Source organism: Sporothrix brasiliensis (assembly GCF_000820605.1).
Source record: "Sporothrix brasiliensis 5110 chromosome Unknown Cont18, whole genome shotgun sequence".
Classification (NCBI taxonomy): Eukaryota; Fungi; Ascomycota; class Sordariomycetes; order Ophiostomatales; family Ophiostomataceae; genus Sporothrix; species Sporothrix brasiliensis.
In genome coordinates this window covers 1595780-1612966 of record NW_024467137.1, presented here as the reverse complement: position 1 = coordinate 1612966, position 17187 = coordinate 1595780, and the positions used below count along the sequence as shown (strand labels likewise).

Genomic DNA, 17187 nt, shown 5'->3' with positions numbered 1-17187 from the left:
GGCGATGAGATACGGTGGTGTGTGTGAGGTTGAGGTGGGCAATGAGGTGATGTTATGTTGACGTTAGGATAGACAAAGTCAAACGAGTTTTGGTCAACGTATGCCAAAGAGAGTCTGCGGGCTTGGAATTGAGGAGTAAAACACAAATAAAAACAAAGAGAAGGAATCAAAATCAGAAGAAAGAGGGCCCGGCCGAGACTTATACTACTGGGATGTCATTTTTCGACTGGCAGAAAGTGCAAGTGCGTTCAAACTCGGTTCGGGAAAGCGCCACCAACAAGCCAAGCGTCTGTTGGTTTAGGTCAAACAAAAGCAGTCATAACGCGACAGCCGTGGATTGGGGGCAAATGCAAAGCGTGTAAAGCCGAGACCCAAGATACCCGATCAGTACTATTTTTGCAGAAACGCAAGACAAAAATGTCAGAGCGAAAAGGGTTGTAGGAAAACAGGAGTGGATGTTGAGGCTTGGCATCAAACCTGTTCCGGGCTCCACTGACCGGGCGTTCCTTCCTGACCTTGTCACCAGTGAGCCCATTCTGTCTCTTCTATCTCTGTGCTGTTTCCTCTTTAAGCATATGTTCTGCTAATCCTTTGTTCTTTCCTTCTATACACTCTTCCACTCCTGAACCGCCTTTCCTTTGCCCTTCCTTTGCCCTTTCCTATCTTGGTCGGTTTCGAGCGACGACGCTCCTTCCATCGAATCGACTTGTTTTGACATAACAAGCCGTCCCTTGCCCTGGGGCAGCAGGAGCCACCCAAGCCAGTCCAAGCCTAACTAGACCTAGGGCCATCCCGACTTACACCCGTGAAAGACACTAACCGCGCGCCCAGCCTAAACTTTTCCCTCTTCCCTCGGTGGCAGTGGCACCAACCCGGCAAACCAAACGAGACTTTGTCTGGTCATTCCTAAGCTTTGGCACCAGGACGAACGAAAAAACCCACGGTCGCCTCCCAAAGACGGCGCCGAACGCCCCAAACGCTCCTCCTCGAACAACATGGCCTCATGGCTTTCGAACTAATCAGTCGGTGACTCTTGGCCCAGTTGGATTGGGTTCTTTTGCCGAATGTTTGGCGTTCCTATTCACAAAATACAAAATACAAAACATCTTCGGAGTCATACGTCGTACGTGGCAAGGACCCTTTTCTGTCGAAAGCTTTGTACGTCGTAAGTTGCGTCGCATGAGCTTCGAATGTGGAGTATGAGCTCCATCGCGGAACTGACAACCTTTTTCTCCAATTTTTCTATTTTTTCCTTTCCGCTCCGTTTCCTTACAGCACCAACCGACTTGCGACGCTATCGGATGACGGACATTCGTCCAATCACGGGGCCGTCGCATAAACAACTTCTGGCCGTCCAAATGCCCGTTGAATATGCCACGACATGCTCCGGCGGAGCGGCTCTTTTCTTACTTCTTACTTCTTACTTTTCTTGTGTCTGGGCTGGCCTGATCCGGCAAGGCTCGTCTCGACTTCTGTAATCTGTCAATGTCGCGATGCCATGACGCCTTAAGTGACTCTGATATTTTGACTCTTTTGTATGTCGCTTTGTCACAAGGCGCGAGGTCGTCTTGACATTTGACTCTTCCTGATTACTTTACTTTCGAGATGACCTTTCGCCCAAGTGCTATGCTTCACGTGGGGGTGACCAATGCGCAAACTCGATGCGATATCGGTGCCTTTTGTCCGGCAATCAGGTCGCGAATTGTTTTTTATTTTATTTTATTTTTTATTTTTTTGCCTTTTTTATTTTTATATGACGTTGTCAAACAGTACAATGTAGCAGTCTCGTATCCCGCAGATTAGGAGTTCCGACTGGCCGCTCCGAGAAACGGTTGTCAAACTGCCCGTTTTAGGCCGGCATATTAAAGAGGACAACTTCAAGTTGCTTACGTTCTTCTTGACGCTTACGAAAATCAGTTTACATTCGAGATTCTTTTACATTCCGAGATTGACTAAATCACGATTCAACAGGAGAAAGCCGCGTACGGAGCAAACCGTTTTCCGTCGGCACAAGAAAACGCAATGTCCAAACTCCGGGCACATCCAGAGCAATAAAATGATTGGCCAGAGACCTCTAGTTGTGGGCCGCACTACAAATGTCAAACGGTGAGCTGTGGCGAGTAGGCGACAGTATGTCTAGAAGCAAAACAGAATAAAACTATGACAAAAATATATAAAAGGTACGTTTACTCGAGGATGGAACTCGGACATTCGGAAGCCGGCAGTTGCCGTAGCATGTGCCCACTCTGACAGGTGCATGAGATCGACTTGACAGTCTAAAATTGTACCAAGTACTTCTGGTCGTTTACTTGATCATGCAAGATCCCAAAAAGGCAGAGATCACCTGCCCAAGCTATTCCGATACTGTACTCCGTAACTGTAATGTAACTTCGTCTCCTGCCGGCAGCCTCTCATCGTCTTACAAGGCAGCCCCTTCCCGTTATTTGACTCGAGGCAAGCCCTTATGGCACCTTACACTTCGCTTTGTTTTCACTGTTCAAACTCTATCGAGTCTAACTTCTTGTCTCACCGGCCTAAGCGAAGCACGGTATTATTGTTTGCTTCTTGTATCTCTTCCGCCCTTCCGTACGGACTTGGTCACGGAGGATGGGACTCGAGGCCACAGAGTGTATGACGTACAACATGACAAGACGGGAGTGAAGAGAAGGAGTGCGGAGTATACCGCAGTGTAGAAATATGCTGCGGAGAAAAAGAAGACTCGGTGAGAATATGCATTACGATGAGAGTCAAGTATAGCCAAGGTGAACAAGCTCACTTGACTCCTCGTGCTTTGATCGACAGCTCTAAAGCCAATGAAAGTTGAGAGACCAATGGAGCTTTCCTTATGGGTTCTTCTTAGAGCTACGGAGCAATGAAGGAAATGGAATATCCAGGCGCCGAGATCTGCAGGTCTTCCCCAAGCTGTCAAAGGGTGCCAAGATCCACAAGACCTTTGTATGTGGATATTTTCCTCGGAGAGGAGACAAGCAGAAGTGAAGAATGAAACTAACAAGGAGACTTCATGTCGCAATCGATCGCACAAAAAACAAGTCTGGCATTCCCTAAAATAATAAAGGCCAATACCAAATGCGACAAAACAGTGAGGACAGTCAGATTAGAACCAAATCACAAATTCTATTTGTTACGATTAAAACTAGAGGATGCGCGTGTATGCAAAACGATGGGATCTGGGGCAAGGGTGCGGAGGAAATGTGAAGGAGTAAAATGCAGTGTCAGCAAGTGGCTGTTTTTGTCGAGTTGTTTTTGTGTAAAGTCTTCGTCGCGCAAAGTCGTTTGGGTTTATATGCCCCCCTTTGTGGTCCCTAGAGATGCCCAAGCCTGTTTAAGAACATCCCCTTTTGTCCCTCTCGGATCATGACGCTCTACATCTCACGTCATGGCCTCCCCCTGCTCTTGGCTCTTGTGGTGCGTGTCGCTCCGTTGCCTCCATCTCTCTAGATGCCCAGCGTGAACTCGACACCAACGTCAATCTCGCGAGCTAAATCTGAGTTAGCATTGAATCACCATAAAAAAAAATAAAAATCAAAAATCAAAAAAGACAGCGCATGGAGCATTGTACTCACCCATCTTCACGACCTTGGACAGCTGCACGGCCTTCTCGGCGGCGCTCTGGAGGTCGTCAATGGAGAAGATCTTGAGGCCCGAGTCGTTGATCAGCTTGTGGGCCTGCTCCACGTTGGTGCCCTGCAGACGAGCAATGATGGGGATGCGCAGGTTCAGCGTCTCGACCGTCTTGATCAGACCGTGCGCAATGGCGTCGCACCGCACGATGCCGCCAAAGATGTTGACAAAGACGGCCGTCACGTTGGACTCGCTCGTAATCAGCTCAAAGGCCTCCTTGATGGCCGCGGGCGTGGCACCGCCACCAACGTCCAGGAAGTTGGCCGGGGCGCCGCCGTTCAGCTTGATAATGTCCATGGTGGCCATGGCCAGGCCGGCACCGTTGACCAGGCAGCCAATGTCGCCGTCGAGCTTGATGAAGTTGAGGTTGGACTGGGCGGCGCGGACCTCCTCGGGGTCCTCTTGGGTGGTGTCGCGCCACTCAAAGACCTCCTTCTGGCGGAAGTCGGCGTTGTCGTCAAAGTTGAACTTGGCGTCCATGCACATGGCGCGGTGGTCCGAGGTCTCGGACAGGGGGTTGATCTCGATCTGGGTGGCGTCCTTCTCCTGGAAGATCTTGTACAGCTTCTGGATCGTGTCCTTGGCCTCCTCGACGCACTGCTCGCTGAAGCCCAGGTTGGTGGCGATGCCGCGGGCAATCTCGTCGGTGACGCCGACCTCGAGGTCAATGTAGGTGGTGTTGATGGCGTCCGGGTTCTCCTTGGCGACGGTCTCAATGTCCATGCCACCCTGCGACGAAGACACAATGACGGGCTTCTGGGTGGCACGGTCCATCAGGACGGCCAGGTAGAACTCGCGGCGCGCAAACTTGCGCTCGCAAATGTAGACGCTGTTGCACAGCCGGCCGCCAGCGCCGGTCTGCTTGGTGACGAGCTTGTGGCCAATCATCTGGTCGGCGAACATTTTGGCCTCGGTAGGCGAGTAGATGATGCGCACACCGCCCTTGAGGCCGTTGTCAAAGGTGCCCTTGCCACGGCCGCCCGCAAGGACCTGCGCCTTGATGACCATATCATCGGTGCCAATGCTCTTGGCAACATCCTCGGCCTCCTCGGCCGTACGTGCAACGGCGCCGTTGGGGACAGCAATGCCATACTATTGAAAGAACGAGACAATACGTCAGTTGTCAGTCTTACTCGTCACTGTCCTCCACAACTGCAGCCAGGATCTCATCCAGATGCTGCATCATGACAGGCACTGCGGGCGGTTCTGTTTCTTTCTTGACGGAAACTGATCGTCTCCTCCCAGGATCGCTACGCACCTTGCGCATCAGGTCCGCAGACAGGTACTCGTGGATGCTCAGAGCTCGCCGCTGCTGGCTGAGCGCGGGAGCACGAAGGACGGAGGGGTTGAGCTGCTGCTGTGTCCGGGACAACAAGATGTCGTTAGCATTCGTTCTTGAAGCAATAGAGGTCGTCTGGCAGAGGGGAAAGCATGTCCAAAACCAGCTTCTCGGTATGGCCGAGGCATGCCGCGATAAGCCGCATTGCGGCCTCAGCCAGACGTGTCTCTGTCCACAAACAAATGAGCCACGACCAGTCGGAATGCCGGGCATAGAGCATACCTTGGAAACAGCAAAGGCCGAAGCCAGAGCTCTGCTGCTGCGGCCGAGCTTGAACATGGTGTCGGATTGGGGTAGAGGGAAGATCCGAGCTGCGAGAGCTTCGTGAGTTTTTGAGGGGCGGCGTTGTCGGGTCGGTGAGGAGGGGACAGCTGTCGAGTCAATCGACAGATGGAGAGAAAGGGGATGCGAAGGAGGCGGCGAGGAGAAGCGATGCCAATCGGGATGACCGGGGGGGAGAGGAGACGGAGAGATGAAGTGTCGTCGTCGTCTTTTTAGTGGTATTTTGAGGGGAAATCGACACAGTCGAAGAGAGGGGGCTGTTTCGCGCTTTTTCGCTGGTGTGCAAATGCACCTATCCTGGCCGCGGCAGGACCCCAAAACCTGTCCCTACTGGCTGTATTCGGCCCTCTCTTCACCGGCTGCTCCTGCCTCCTCAGGTGCGGGCGGTGAACGAGGTCCGATTTAGCGTACGATCCCCTGAGCCTAGTTTTTTACTGGGCCATGCGGGCCATTCGGGCACTACAACACCACAAAACACCCCAAAACAGCGCTGGGGGAAGGGACGTTCGGCTTGGAAATTGTCGGTTGTCGGAGAGGTTAGGAAACGACGAGTTTGCAGGACCCAATGGGCGCTGTGATTGGCCCAGAAGACGCCCCGCAACATTGCCCAGGTACGATTCCGTCTCAAACAGGCCACTGCACACCGCAACTGTCTCACGTGCATTTTCATATGACTGTAATTTGCATCGCATCTTCTGCACCATTTTCGATCGTGAACGGTGTTCTCCCGACTTGTACGGAAGTCTGCACCCGTGCGCCGTTCTCGTCTTGCCAGGGCACGATGCAAGTGGATACTATCTTTCTCGCGTCATAAAACGACTCATTTTTGCGGCAGCGTGCTTCCTAGGCTTGAGGGGTGCCAAAAACCGGAATCGAAAAACGATCGGGAGGCTGCGCATGAACTTTTATTACTCTCGAGACCATACTGCAGAAAACGCTATTAGTGCAAGTGACAAAACAGGTGCAACAAACTGAAAACACGATGCCATCCAACTTGGAGCAAAATCAACAGGGGCCAAAAGCTGTGCGAGGTGAACAAAGAATAGGTACATATATCATCCAGCAAACCAAACAAGCAAACGCATAGTGCACGCAAAACGCCGGCTTAGATAAAACAGCTGGGGCTCGACGAGAGGTGTTCACGCTCCATCTCGTGCTCCCGTTCGTGTGCCTGGTAGCACTCCACCTCCCGCTGCCACATCTCGATACTGATATGCTGGCCATGGACCCCGTCTGCGTCGGCATCCCCAGACGGTTCGTCGTTGCATAGCCCGCCGTCCATCGCATGTGTCTCGTTCGTTTGTCCAATCCCTCCAGTCTCTGTCATCTGTGTGATTGGTTCCGTCTCAGCAACATCTTCGTCCTCCTCCCATACGGGACCCAGCGTCCGCCACATCTTGACGTCAGCGACAGGCCATCGCCGTGGCGACAGATCGTCTGCTTCCTCGGGAACGGGTGGCGGCTCCTAACGGCCATTCTCCTCGGCGCCGACAAGCACGTTGCTGAACGCATCCGAAATCTCTCGCTTCGTCGGCGGTCGTAGAGCCTCGCCGTGGATCGCATAGCCAGCCGACAGACGGCTCTGCATGAGCTTGAGGAGCACCGGAGGCACAGACTCATCCGTAGCACGGATTGTCAAGCGGACCATCTGGGACGTGTTAGCATGTACTATTCTTTGTCAAAAATCACACAAAAGGCAATGCAATCGCAAGACACAGGGGCCAAGTACCTGAGTGCCGTAGTTGGGCTCCAGCCGCAACAGGCAGCCAAACTTGCCGCCCTCGGACGTGTGCACCACACTGGCACCGACGTAGTTCTTCTGGTTGGGGTCGACATTCTTGAGCAGGCCCCACCGGAACCCTTCGAGCACCTTGCTGATGAACGTCTCGTTGAACTCGCGCTCCGACTCGCGGCCCCCTTCGATGCCAAACACCTGCTGTGCCTCGCGCGGTGCGCCGCCAATCTGCTTCCAGCGCTTGAAGAAATCTTCGCCCGCCAGCTCCGTGGCGTCCATAAACTTGTGAATGGCCACCGGCAGCTTGAGTGTAATGGCCTGCAGAGCACCGGCCAGGTAGCTCACGCGGATGGTGGGGCTTTTCTCAAAGACCGTCTTGGCCTCGAACATGATGACCTGCTGTGACTGCGCGGCGGGGCCAATGTTGGTGTCCGGAAGGTTCTTGACGTCCCACGTCAGTTTGCCCTTTTCGGACTCGTCGAGGTCGAGCGTCGTCGTAAACGACGTGATGGTCGCCGGCGTCTTGTTTGTAAAGTACAGGATCAGGCAGGCAACCTGGCCACGGTACTCGGACCGCACGCCTACCTGCAGCTGGCCGTCCTCGAAGAGCACGCCGTCGGCCCGGAGCATGAGCCGGTTGAAGCCGCGCTCCCAGCCCGGCGACAAGTGGGCGGCACTCGCCAGGTTTGGCGTCTTGGCCGGCTTTGTGTCGCCGGACAGCATGTGCATGTCGATGCCGGCCAGGTCGTTGATGGACTTGGACTGGCCGTTGGCGGCGCCGTTGGCCGAGCCGTTGGGCCCACTGCCGTTGACGTGGTGGCCGTTGCCGTTGGGCGACGATGCGTCGTTGGTGCTGAACGTGCGGCGCAGGCCCGGGTTCTTAACCATGCCCAGCTCGCCCGAGTCGGTGTTGGCGTCCTTACCGCCCACCACCCACGTGCGCTTGTCGCTGGTGTTGGCGTGCTTCTGGTGCAGCCGCGAGAGCAGCGCGGACTGCCGCTCCGGGAACGGCGGCATCTCGTCCAGGACCGTGCGCAGCAGGTCGTCTGTCGGCATGTTGACGAGTGCCAGGTACTCGCACGCCCGCTGCTGCAGCTCCGAGTCCAGCGTGTGGCTAAAGACCTCAAAGACGTGGACCAGCTGCGGCTTGATCTCGGGGAACAGGTTGACAAACTTGACAAAGCAAGACAGGATCATGGCCTTGGTGCTGGCCGAGCAGGCCGGCACTTTGTTCTGCAGGGCTAGAAACTGCTCGATGGGGCTGCACCCGCGCTCCTCGGCGATCAGATGGCCAAACTCGCCGAGAATGTACGTGCCAATCTTGACCAGCGTCTCGTGGCAGTGGTCCTGCTTCACGTACATGAGGCTGTTCTTAGCAGCATACACCTGGAGCTCCTCGTTGTTGGTGACAATCTGGATGACGCGCTGCCACACTTCGTCGCTGACGTGGTCGCCGGCCATGGCGATGAGCCGAAGCGTGATGTCGACGTACCACTGGACGTCGGTGGCGTATTTTTCGGTCAAAATGGCAATCTTGAGCACCATCTCCTCGCGGATGGCAAAGTCGGCATTCTGCAGGTAGTGGAGGAGCTCGCCAACAATGCGCGTGGCGTTGGACGAGTCGCACATGCTATACAGCAGATCGAGGCCCTTGCGCCGCACGCTGATATCCCGATCGCGCAGGGAGCCAACAATAATGTCCTGGTGCTGCTTGATGGGATCGAGCGTGTCGGCACGCGCGGCGAGATGCGTCATAGCCTCGAGGCCGAGGTAGCGTACATTGGTCTCGCGCGACTGGATGAAGCGGCCGAGGCGGGACGAGATCTGCTTCATCAGGGCGTGCTCCGTGTCGAGGTGGATGATGAGGTTGATAGCCTCAAACAGCACCGCGTTCTGGGCGTTGTTCTGCTGCACGTTCTTGTTGGACTCCATGGCGTGGTTCAGAACCTTTTGCAGCGACTCGCGGATCATCTCACGAATGTGGCTGTCCTCGGACGGCGGGAAGTACTGCAGCAGGCGCAACAGCTTGACCTGCAGCCACGGGCAGGGTACCTTGTAGTACAGGTAGTCGGCCGAGTACTCGCCGTTCACGACGATGCGCTTGAGACGCGCCGCAGCCTTGGCGTAGGCACCCTTGTACTGGTCCGGGTTGTCCTGGGCCACGGCCATGACCAACGACGTCACGGACAGGGCGACGCCGAGATCCACGTCGTCCATCAGCGAGATGATGCGCTCGCCCCACTGCGGCTGGACGATGTCGGGGAATTTGCGGTAGAGACGGAGCAGGGTCAGGGCGGCCTTTTTCTTGACAAACGATTTTGATGTTGGCGAAATCAGCAGTCTGTGCACTTCGCCGCTCAAGGCCTCGCCCATCTCGCGGCCACCGACGTTGGCAATCGCGTGTAGCGCTAAGCAGTTGAACAGCTCGTTGTGGTCGAGAAGGTCCTTTCGTATGCTGTTGACGACGAGGTGGAGCAGCTCATGCTTTTCGTGGAGGAAGAGAGTCATGGCGAGGTAGCCGATCTGCTTCTCGGAGTACTTGGTCGCAGAAATCAGGTTGACGGCCTCGAGGTGGCCAAAATCGACGTTCCAGCCAAGGATGTAGATGTAAAGAAGCTACCAGAGTGTCAGTTCGGGTTTACCGAGGGCGTAGAGTTGCCGCAGCGGCCGCCAAGGGCCATCTCACCTTGCAAACGTATTTCTTCTTGTGATAGCCACTGAGGTTGCCATCCTTGAACTTCTGCCGAATGTTGGCCAACTCCTTATTGATGCGCTTCTCCTCCAGCTCGCGTGCGCGGGCATTTCGCAAGTCAGCAATAAACTGCACCAGACCGCGCATGTTGGAGTTGCTGGTGCTGGAGCGGCCTAGGAAGCCGCCCGTCGACGACGACATGACGGACGGGCCTCACGGAGGATAGAGACAATGGCGGCGGGGTACTCGATGCCGGTGCTGGTGTATCCAGGTTCCGGATGGTGGCGGCACGACCTCCGGAAGTGAGAGCCGGCGCTGGTCACCCCTGAGACGTAGGCGTGAGCAAAGGATCAATCAGGGCTCCTGTTGTCGTCGGCAAGAAAGGCGGCACGGCACGTCGTTCTGGCCGGGTGAAGATATAGCCGGATCAAATTGCTGGAGACAATCTGGTAGACCGTCGAAGAGGGGGGGGGGGGGGGCGAAGGATGAGAAGGCTGTGATGATGAGTTCGTGATCGAAGCGCCGGCAGGAGGGCGGCACGCGCGGAAAAGGACAGACGCTGCACAGGGAAAGTCGGACGGCTGCACCGGTAGTCGGTGTCCTGCGCGATCTGATGTTAGAAAGCAGCGCCAAGGGGAGGCGATGGGGAAGATTGCAATCGGACAAAAAAACAGAAAGGAGAGCTCTCGTCGTAACTATTTTGCCGTGGATACTTGTTTGGGGCGGCCATGCCGCTTCTGGGCTTGCCTGTCGTTGGCGCTTTCCCTTCTGGGCGGCGTTGGTGGATGGTTTCCCCCTTTCCTCAAGTCCCCTGCCCCGCCCCGCGGCTGCCGTTGTAATTACTCACCGCGTGGTCGCAAGGAACCCGCAAAAAAAGGGAAAGAGCAAGTGTGAGCTAAGTGTGGCTGTTACTGTGGCTAACCCGCCTGACGAGGCCAACATACAATGACGTTCAGGTGCATTTACAGCAGCGCCCTTTGAGCCCCATTGACAGCTGATTTCTTATATTGACAGACTCTGCCTAGAGCTATGGACCAAACCCCCATAATTTTGTTTTCTCCTACCAAGTCTTTGGCAGAGACGAGTTGAAGAGAGAAAATGCAAACATTCTGTGTCTGCGGCCAAGCGACCACGCCGTTGAGGCAGGCGGTGCTGGCGGCTGCGCGTATGCCTGCTTCGCCTTTGTCGGTTTCGGCGTACCCCATACCACCACGTTGGTCGTCACGGCGCGGCTATGCCGTCCAGGCTGGCGGAAAGCCCGTGTTCGAGGTCTTCAACCGCCGCGCAAAGTGGCTCCAGAAGGAGCGGGCAGCTGCCAATGTGGAGGCCAGCCGACAAGCCGATTATTTGAAAGACGAAGTGGCCATCCGGCTCTGCGAGCGGTTATTAGTATGTACATAGAGTGATCACTCTTCATGGGCCCCTACTATGCCAAAAGCCTAACGTCAGTAGGACATCAAACGTGACTTCCCACGAGCCCTCGACTTTGGAGCAAACTCGTGCAATGTGGCCCGCGCGCTGGTCCGGCCAGATCCCGATCCGGCAGTACCCGGCACGCCTCCATTGTCCTCGCGCATTCAGCAGCTGGTCGCGGCCGAGTCGTCGGCTGGCCTGTTGTACCGCGACGTCGACCTTCCTTTTAATCAGGAGATTGACATTGCGCGCCATGTCATGAGTTTCACGGAAGAAGAGGGCAGCGGCGCAGCCAGCGCCAGCGGCGACGGCCCGCCAACGATTACAGCAGACTCGCCGTTTTCGGCCGAGTCGTTTGATCTCATCCTCAGCAACCTGAGCTTGCACTGGTCCAACGACCTGCCCGGCGTCCTGACACAGATCAACCGGCTGCTGAAACCCGACGCGCCGTTCTTGGGCGCCATGCTCGGCGGCGACACGCTGTTCGAGCTGCGTACGTCGCTGCAGCTGGCAGAGCAGGACCGCCGTGGTGGCCTGTCGCCGCACGTGTCGCCCCTGGCGGATGTGCGCGATGTGGGCGGGCTGCTGCAGCGGGCAGGTTTCTCAATGCTGACGGTGGACGTGGACGACATTATTGTGGACTACCCAGACACGTTTGCGCTGATGGCGGACCTGCAGGCGATGGGAGAGAGCAGTGTGATTCTGGGGCGGGAGATGGGCGCGATTGGCCGGGACGTGCTGCTGGCCAACGACGCCATCTACCGGGAGCTGCACGGCAACGAGGACGGTTCGATTCCGGCGACGTTCCGGATTATCTACATGATTGGGTGGCACCCGTCGACCAAGGAGCCACAGCCGTTGCCCCGGGGCAGTGGACAGATCAACCTCAAGGACGTGCTTGAGAAGAAGTAAGCAGCGAGTACTGTACCAAACAATATAGAGACATTGCAAGACATTTTTCGAACCCCACACAAGCACATATATGGCACATACATGCACACACGTGCACACATAGAAGACTAGTCCATTAAAAAAGAAAACATCACGAGAAGCTGATTTCGCTATTTGACTCATCTATGTACGTACAGACTCGCATTGGTACTGCACCACTAAACCCCAATAATGCAAAAAGCAAATACAACACAGCTGCCCACATCAAATCAAGAGTAAGTGTGGCTCGTGAGCTCTTGAGCCACTGTGTGCATCCGCTCCTCCCAGCCGTGGGGTCCCCTCTGCTCTCTGCACTCCACTCTCTTACACCCTCCGCCAGTCCGTCATCGTGCGCTGTATGCTACCCAGGCCGGCGACCTCGACCACCTTCTCGTGCCAGCTCAGCAGCACACTCATCGCGGCACCCGTCGAGTCGCCACCGCCCTGGCCGGGAAGGAAGCCCTTGGTAGAGCCGAGGTTGCCAATGGTGTTGAAGCCGCTTGTCGACGTGCGTGTCGGCGTGTGGGGGGTCGACGAGCCCGAGCCCTTGATCGTGGCCATTCCTTTGTACCTGGGGCGTGATGAGGAGGGTTAGTGGCGGGCAGTGCAATCGGGGCAGATGGAGAGGCAGACGCGGTGGGTGACGCACAAATACTTCATGAGAACATCGAGGAGCTCGCTGCCATTCTCGGTCGCGTACAGACGCTTCAGCAACGGGCTCATGTCGCTCGCCTTGATGGACTGCAGCACCTCGAGGATGGTTTGCAGAGCGGCCTCCTTGGCGCCGTCGGAGCCGACGTACACGGGCATTTCCAGGCAGCCACGCAGGGCCCCGTCGTTGTCGCCGCCGCGCAGCAGCTGGCGCACCTGGCCGGCAAGCTGGCGGACCTCAGGCTCCGTGATTTCGGGGACGGGCGGCCGCAAGGTGGAGACGTCGAAGTTGGCTGGGCTGTCCTCCTCGAGGGCATCGATGTTGATGGTGCGCCAGGCGTCGCCGAGGGACGCGGCGTTGTGCTGCTGGATGATCGACATCGCGGATGCGTGGGTTTGATAAAGTGGTGAGGCAAATTGTCGTGTGTCGTCAATTGATGTCGCAACAAGAAATAGTGGAGGTGAGAGGTCAGAGTCGGAGCTGCACAATGGTGGCGATGCGTGACGACGATGCGCAGCAGTTTGGTGGGTAGGCAACTGGCGTTTGGTGCGGGGCTGGGCGTACCTGCTGTTGTAGTAAGCTGGGTGCAGGTGGCCCCACTCTTTTGAATTGGTGGAGGAAAGAGCTATTCGCTATTATGTCGACAGCGGGTCGTTCTTGCCTGTGTAACAGCATACTCGATCAAAACGGAAGGCACCGCGAGGCTGAAGACTGCAACTAAACCCAGACACAGTCAATTTACAAAGTAATCTCAGCCATAGTTTTATTTCCATATAACCCGCATATGCCGCACGAGAATGCCTTCTGCCCAGGCGGACATAGAAGCCAAAGCCACGCTCACAAACGAACTTCCGTAGGCAGCTAGATTCTACGAGAACGCGGTCCTATGTTATCCATCCGACCTGCAACAAAAGACATAGATGGGCCCACGGTGCACCTGAGTGAGTGCCTGCAGTAGCCGATAGGATGCGTCCCTAACCCTCTCTTGTTCCATTTACCAGATCAGCTGTAGCATCGCGCTCAGCCCAGCGGCCTGAGGTGCATGGCTGCATGGCGGGATGCTGCCATCCCATTGTTGCGCGCAACCGGTACGGCTGCATGACAAGCCCCGATTAAGAAGCCACAGCAGGCCCACAGCGGGCAGCCCGCGGGCAGGCGGCCGAGAATATCACCAAAAGCAGCCAAACACAGGGTAATAACGGTGGTCTGTTATAAGAAAGGCATGCAGCATGCAGACCAGCTGTCTGGGTCCCGCCGAGTGATGGCCGTTTCCGCTGGTGAGGCGAAGAAGGGGCGTGTTGTTAGCGGCAAAGACCTCAAATGGGACGTCGTAGACATTCTCTTGTGTTGTGAACGCTGTGCAACATGCCCAGATGCTCTTCGTCTTGGGTGGCGGACGAAAGAAAAGGAATGTCAGAGAACAGAAAATGACGCAGTATGCACAGCCCAGTTCTTCGGCCTGCGATCTCGTCCAATCTTTATTCTCGTTCCATTCTCTCGTTTCTCAGTGGCCTGGGCTGTCCCCCAACCATACCTTGGATTTACAGAGTAGCGCACCCCACTCGACGTAAAACGGCAGGCCCGGCACTTTGAAAAGTTGTCTTCCAGTCTTCCGCCTACTTCCGTGCTTCCCTGTGGTTGACCTTATTTGTCGCAAAATCGAGGAAGATGAAGGGGGAGGGGTGTGATATGGAAATGAGGGAGAGAGTAAGAGAAGGGTCAAAAAGAGGTGTGTGTGTGTGTGTGTGCAATGTGTCATGACGTGGGATGACGGCTACCTATCGTGGCTTGTTTCAAAACATGTACGCGCAGTGCGAGGAAGACAAAGTGACCCGGCAGAAAAGCACCGAGAAATAGCAGGAGCAGTGAAGTGGCAAAGACAAAATAAGCCCGACAGAAGTGGTTGCTCCCACCACCGGATGTGGTGGTGTTATTGAAAGCACGAAATGGATGGGCAAATCGACTAGACGACCGTCAAAATACACTTGCATCGAGATGGTCAATGCAAGAGATTGCTCAGGGGGCCAAAAACTTGCCATACAGAGCAAAAGTAGGGAGAATGTTGGAGCGTCAACACTGAGTAGCCGTACAGATATGACCACCCCCTTGCAGCCTCGCAGGTGGCGCTAAAACCGCAAGACAAAAGTTAAGGCGCGCCTCTACTGTGGTCAATACCCCTTGCGTCATGGGGGAAGGTCTGGGTTGATTTTCGTCTGGAATTTTAGCTTGGTATTTGGCTCGATGTATTTGTTTTCCAGACTTGCGTCGATTCAGGAGGCTCTCGGTGTGCGCATTTTACAGGCCGGATTTGTTGGATATCACACAGTTGCGGTGAGTGGGGGTACAAACAGCAGTGTTGTTCAACGTAATATGATAATCGTGAACTTCGGAATGCGCCGAAGCCTGCTGCGTCACCGACGGCTGCAATGGTCGTCTGAAACGGGGGTGCCGGCCAAGGAAGGTGGACTGTGATAAAGATACAAGGCGTGGGGGGACTGAAAGGGGGTAAAGATGCACGGTGAGAGAAACAGGCAGCTGGCAGGCAGCACACAGGCAGTCGCCACAGCAGGGAACACTGGGTTCGGTTTTTCAGAGATTGATTTTGAATGGATGTCTCCAAGTGCACCTGAGGATCAATGTTGACTTAAGATTAGATGAGACCCAATACGAATATTTGCGCGCCATGGGGTGGGGTGATGGGGTTCTTTTCACGTCTCCTGTGTTGTCTTTTGAACAGCTTGCCATTGTAACAAATGAACTGTGGCTGATACCGAAGACACAATATTTCGCGACAAAGCACTCTCGCACTATAAGTCGTGAGGGATGATAACTTTCACCTTGGGGCGTGGCTGTCCCCATTTAGCATGCAGCGAAAAATCTTGGCGACAAGGGGGCAATGGGGCGTTGACCCCGAAATATCTTTACTGTTGTTTTTATTTTTATTTTGTTTAAAAAAATGTATCGGGTAGAGGCGACGTCGGGGACTTGGACCGACCCAGCAGCGTGGTCCTGGGTTTGCCAGCCACCACAAAACCCCCCCGAGACCTGCAGAAGTGCAAAAGTGCAGCTCCAGTTTCTCACTCCCTTTTCGTATCTTTCTGCCCAGCCGTGTTGGATTTTATCTGTGGAGTCTACTTATTCACCTGCTCGCGGAAGGCACCGCGAAGGAAGAAATAACGACCTACGCCGCACGAGACCATTTCGGGAGAAAAAAACAAGTGACGCATGTGGAAGAGGGTCGTGGTCCCGGATTTCACGTGCTTTGGACGTTCACTCTCAGCTCCAGCTGCCTACCATCCTCGTTTGCTCTCCCCGGGAGAGAAATGGCGTGGGGGAGTACATCACAACGCTCTCAGCGGTCCCAGAGAGATATTTCTTTCAGGATAATATTGAGTATCCGTCGTAAAGAGATTTTCAGGAGAGCTGCAACGGCAAGACTTGCCAAGTAATTGTGAACATCAATGTTACCAGCAGGCACTTTTGTTGTACTTTTCTGCTCCATATTTTAATGGGGCAATGTTACCACCGAGCCATGTCTCTTGTCTCGCTTTTGGTTGTCGCGTTAGTCTCAGAGCGGAGCCGGGACTGTGTTCCGTGATGGCGGGCTCACCCTCATTGGTGTTAACAGGGCGGGTAGGACTTTAATTGAAAGTACAGGCCCTGGAGTATGATGGTTGGATTGTCTTTCAGGGGACAAGATGGAACAAGAAGGATGCCTACATTCAGGACGGCGGGCAAAAAGTGACAGGTCTGAGAGCAGGGGAAGAGCTGGAAAAAAGGAAAAGAAAAAAGAAAAAGAAAAGAAAACTAATCATAAATTGCTTTCAAAGGGGCAAAAAAGACTGAGAAGAAGGAAATAGTCAGCTCACGTTCCATCCCAATGCAAAATCGCCGGAACAGCCAGGGCGACGGAGCGGTTGTCCCGTCGCAAGGGGAGCGGAAGTTGATACTGGAGAGCTCGCTGTGGTGGTTCGAAAGACTTAGTAAGGACACGATACATTCCCCCAAAACCCGGGACAAAAACCCAACGGTTCAATGGCTCCGGCACCCTTCCCGACCCCAGAAATGTGGTGTGGCTCTTGAAGCTGCCCTATTCCGTGCAAGCAAGTATCGACAGTCGTTTTACCCAGACTGCCAGAGACGTCCAGCTCCGTAATTGGCTCCATCTAAGTTCCATTGTAAGGAGTGGTAAAAAACAAGGAATACCAGACTTAGGGACGCCGAATGGAGCCCCATCTCGGCCTCCTCCGCATGTGCCATGCATGCCCTTGCTTTTTGGGATGTCTCTTGTTATCTGTTTTGTCCTTGCTTTTCTCTCCTACCTCTGTGCTGGTCTCCCCTGAAAATCTTTGCCCGCAAAAAAATAGTTCTCGGCAACACACACGCAGCCCTTAATAGCATAGTCATGAGCTAAGAGGTGCGACGGATAAGATAGCAGGATAGTCATTATGTTAGTGAGCCTTTAGCACGACAGGAGCATAGCTTGCTCCAGAGTATGCTCC

At 54.8% G+C, this 17187-nt stretch overlaps 5 protein-coding genes across 5 annotated transcripts; 1 reads left to right on the top strand and 4 right to left on the bottom strand.

Moving 5' to 3' along the window:
• Positions 1-3455: 3455 nt before the first annotated feature.
• Positions 3456-5260, bottom strand: SPBR_01545 (succinyl-CoA synthetase beta subunit; the record flags this gene model as incomplete). Its single annotated transcript, XM_040759855.1, has 4 exons — positions 3456-3505; positions 3585-4734; positions 4901-5056; positions 5204-5260. The coding sequence occupies 4 exons, from the start codon at positions 5258-5260 to the stop codon at positions 3456-3458; spliced, it is 1413 nt and encodes a 470-aa protein (XP_040619447.1).
• A 1108-nt stretch (positions 5261-6368) lies between these two features.
• Positions 6369-6659, bottom strand: SPBR_02142 (uncharacterized protein; the record flags this gene model as incomplete). Its single annotated transcript, XM_040760449.1, has 1 exon — positions 6369-6659. One exon carries the CDS (start codon positions 6657-6659, stop codon positions 6369-6371), a length of 291 nt encoding a protein of 96 aa, XP_040619446.1.
• Positions 6660-6728: 69 nt separating this feature from the next.
• SPBR_01270 (AP-2 complex subunit alpha) lies at positions 6729-9891 on the bottom strand (the record flags this gene model as incomplete). The annotated part of the gene is made up of 3 exons (XM_040759581.1): positions 6729-6911; positions 6993-9614; positions 9685-9891. 3 exons carry the CDS (start codon positions 9889-9891, stop codon positions 6729-6731), a joined length of 3012 nt encoding a protein of 1003 aa, XP_040619445.1.
• Positions 9892-10788: 897 nt separating this feature from the next.
• On the top strand, positions 10789-12015 carry SPBR_01786 (uncharacterized protein; the record flags this gene model as incomplete). The annotated part of the gene is made up of 2 exons (XM_040760096.1): positions 10789-11079; positions 11143-12015. The coding sequence occupies 2 exons, from the start codon at positions 10789-10791 to the stop codon at positions 12013-12015; spliced, it is 1164 nt and encodes a 387-aa protein (XP_040619444.1).
• Positions 12016-12357: 342 nt separating this feature from the next.
• On the bottom strand, positions 12358-13065 carry SPBR_02013 (uncharacterized protein; the record flags this gene model as incomplete). Its single annotated transcript, XM_040760322.1, has 2 exons — positions 12358-12604; positions 12683-13065. 2 exons carry the CDS (start codon positions 13063-13065, stop codon positions 12358-12360), a joined length of 630 nt encoding a protein of 209 aa, XP_040619443.1.
• Between the last annotated feature and the right edge of the window lie 4122 nt (positions 13066-17187).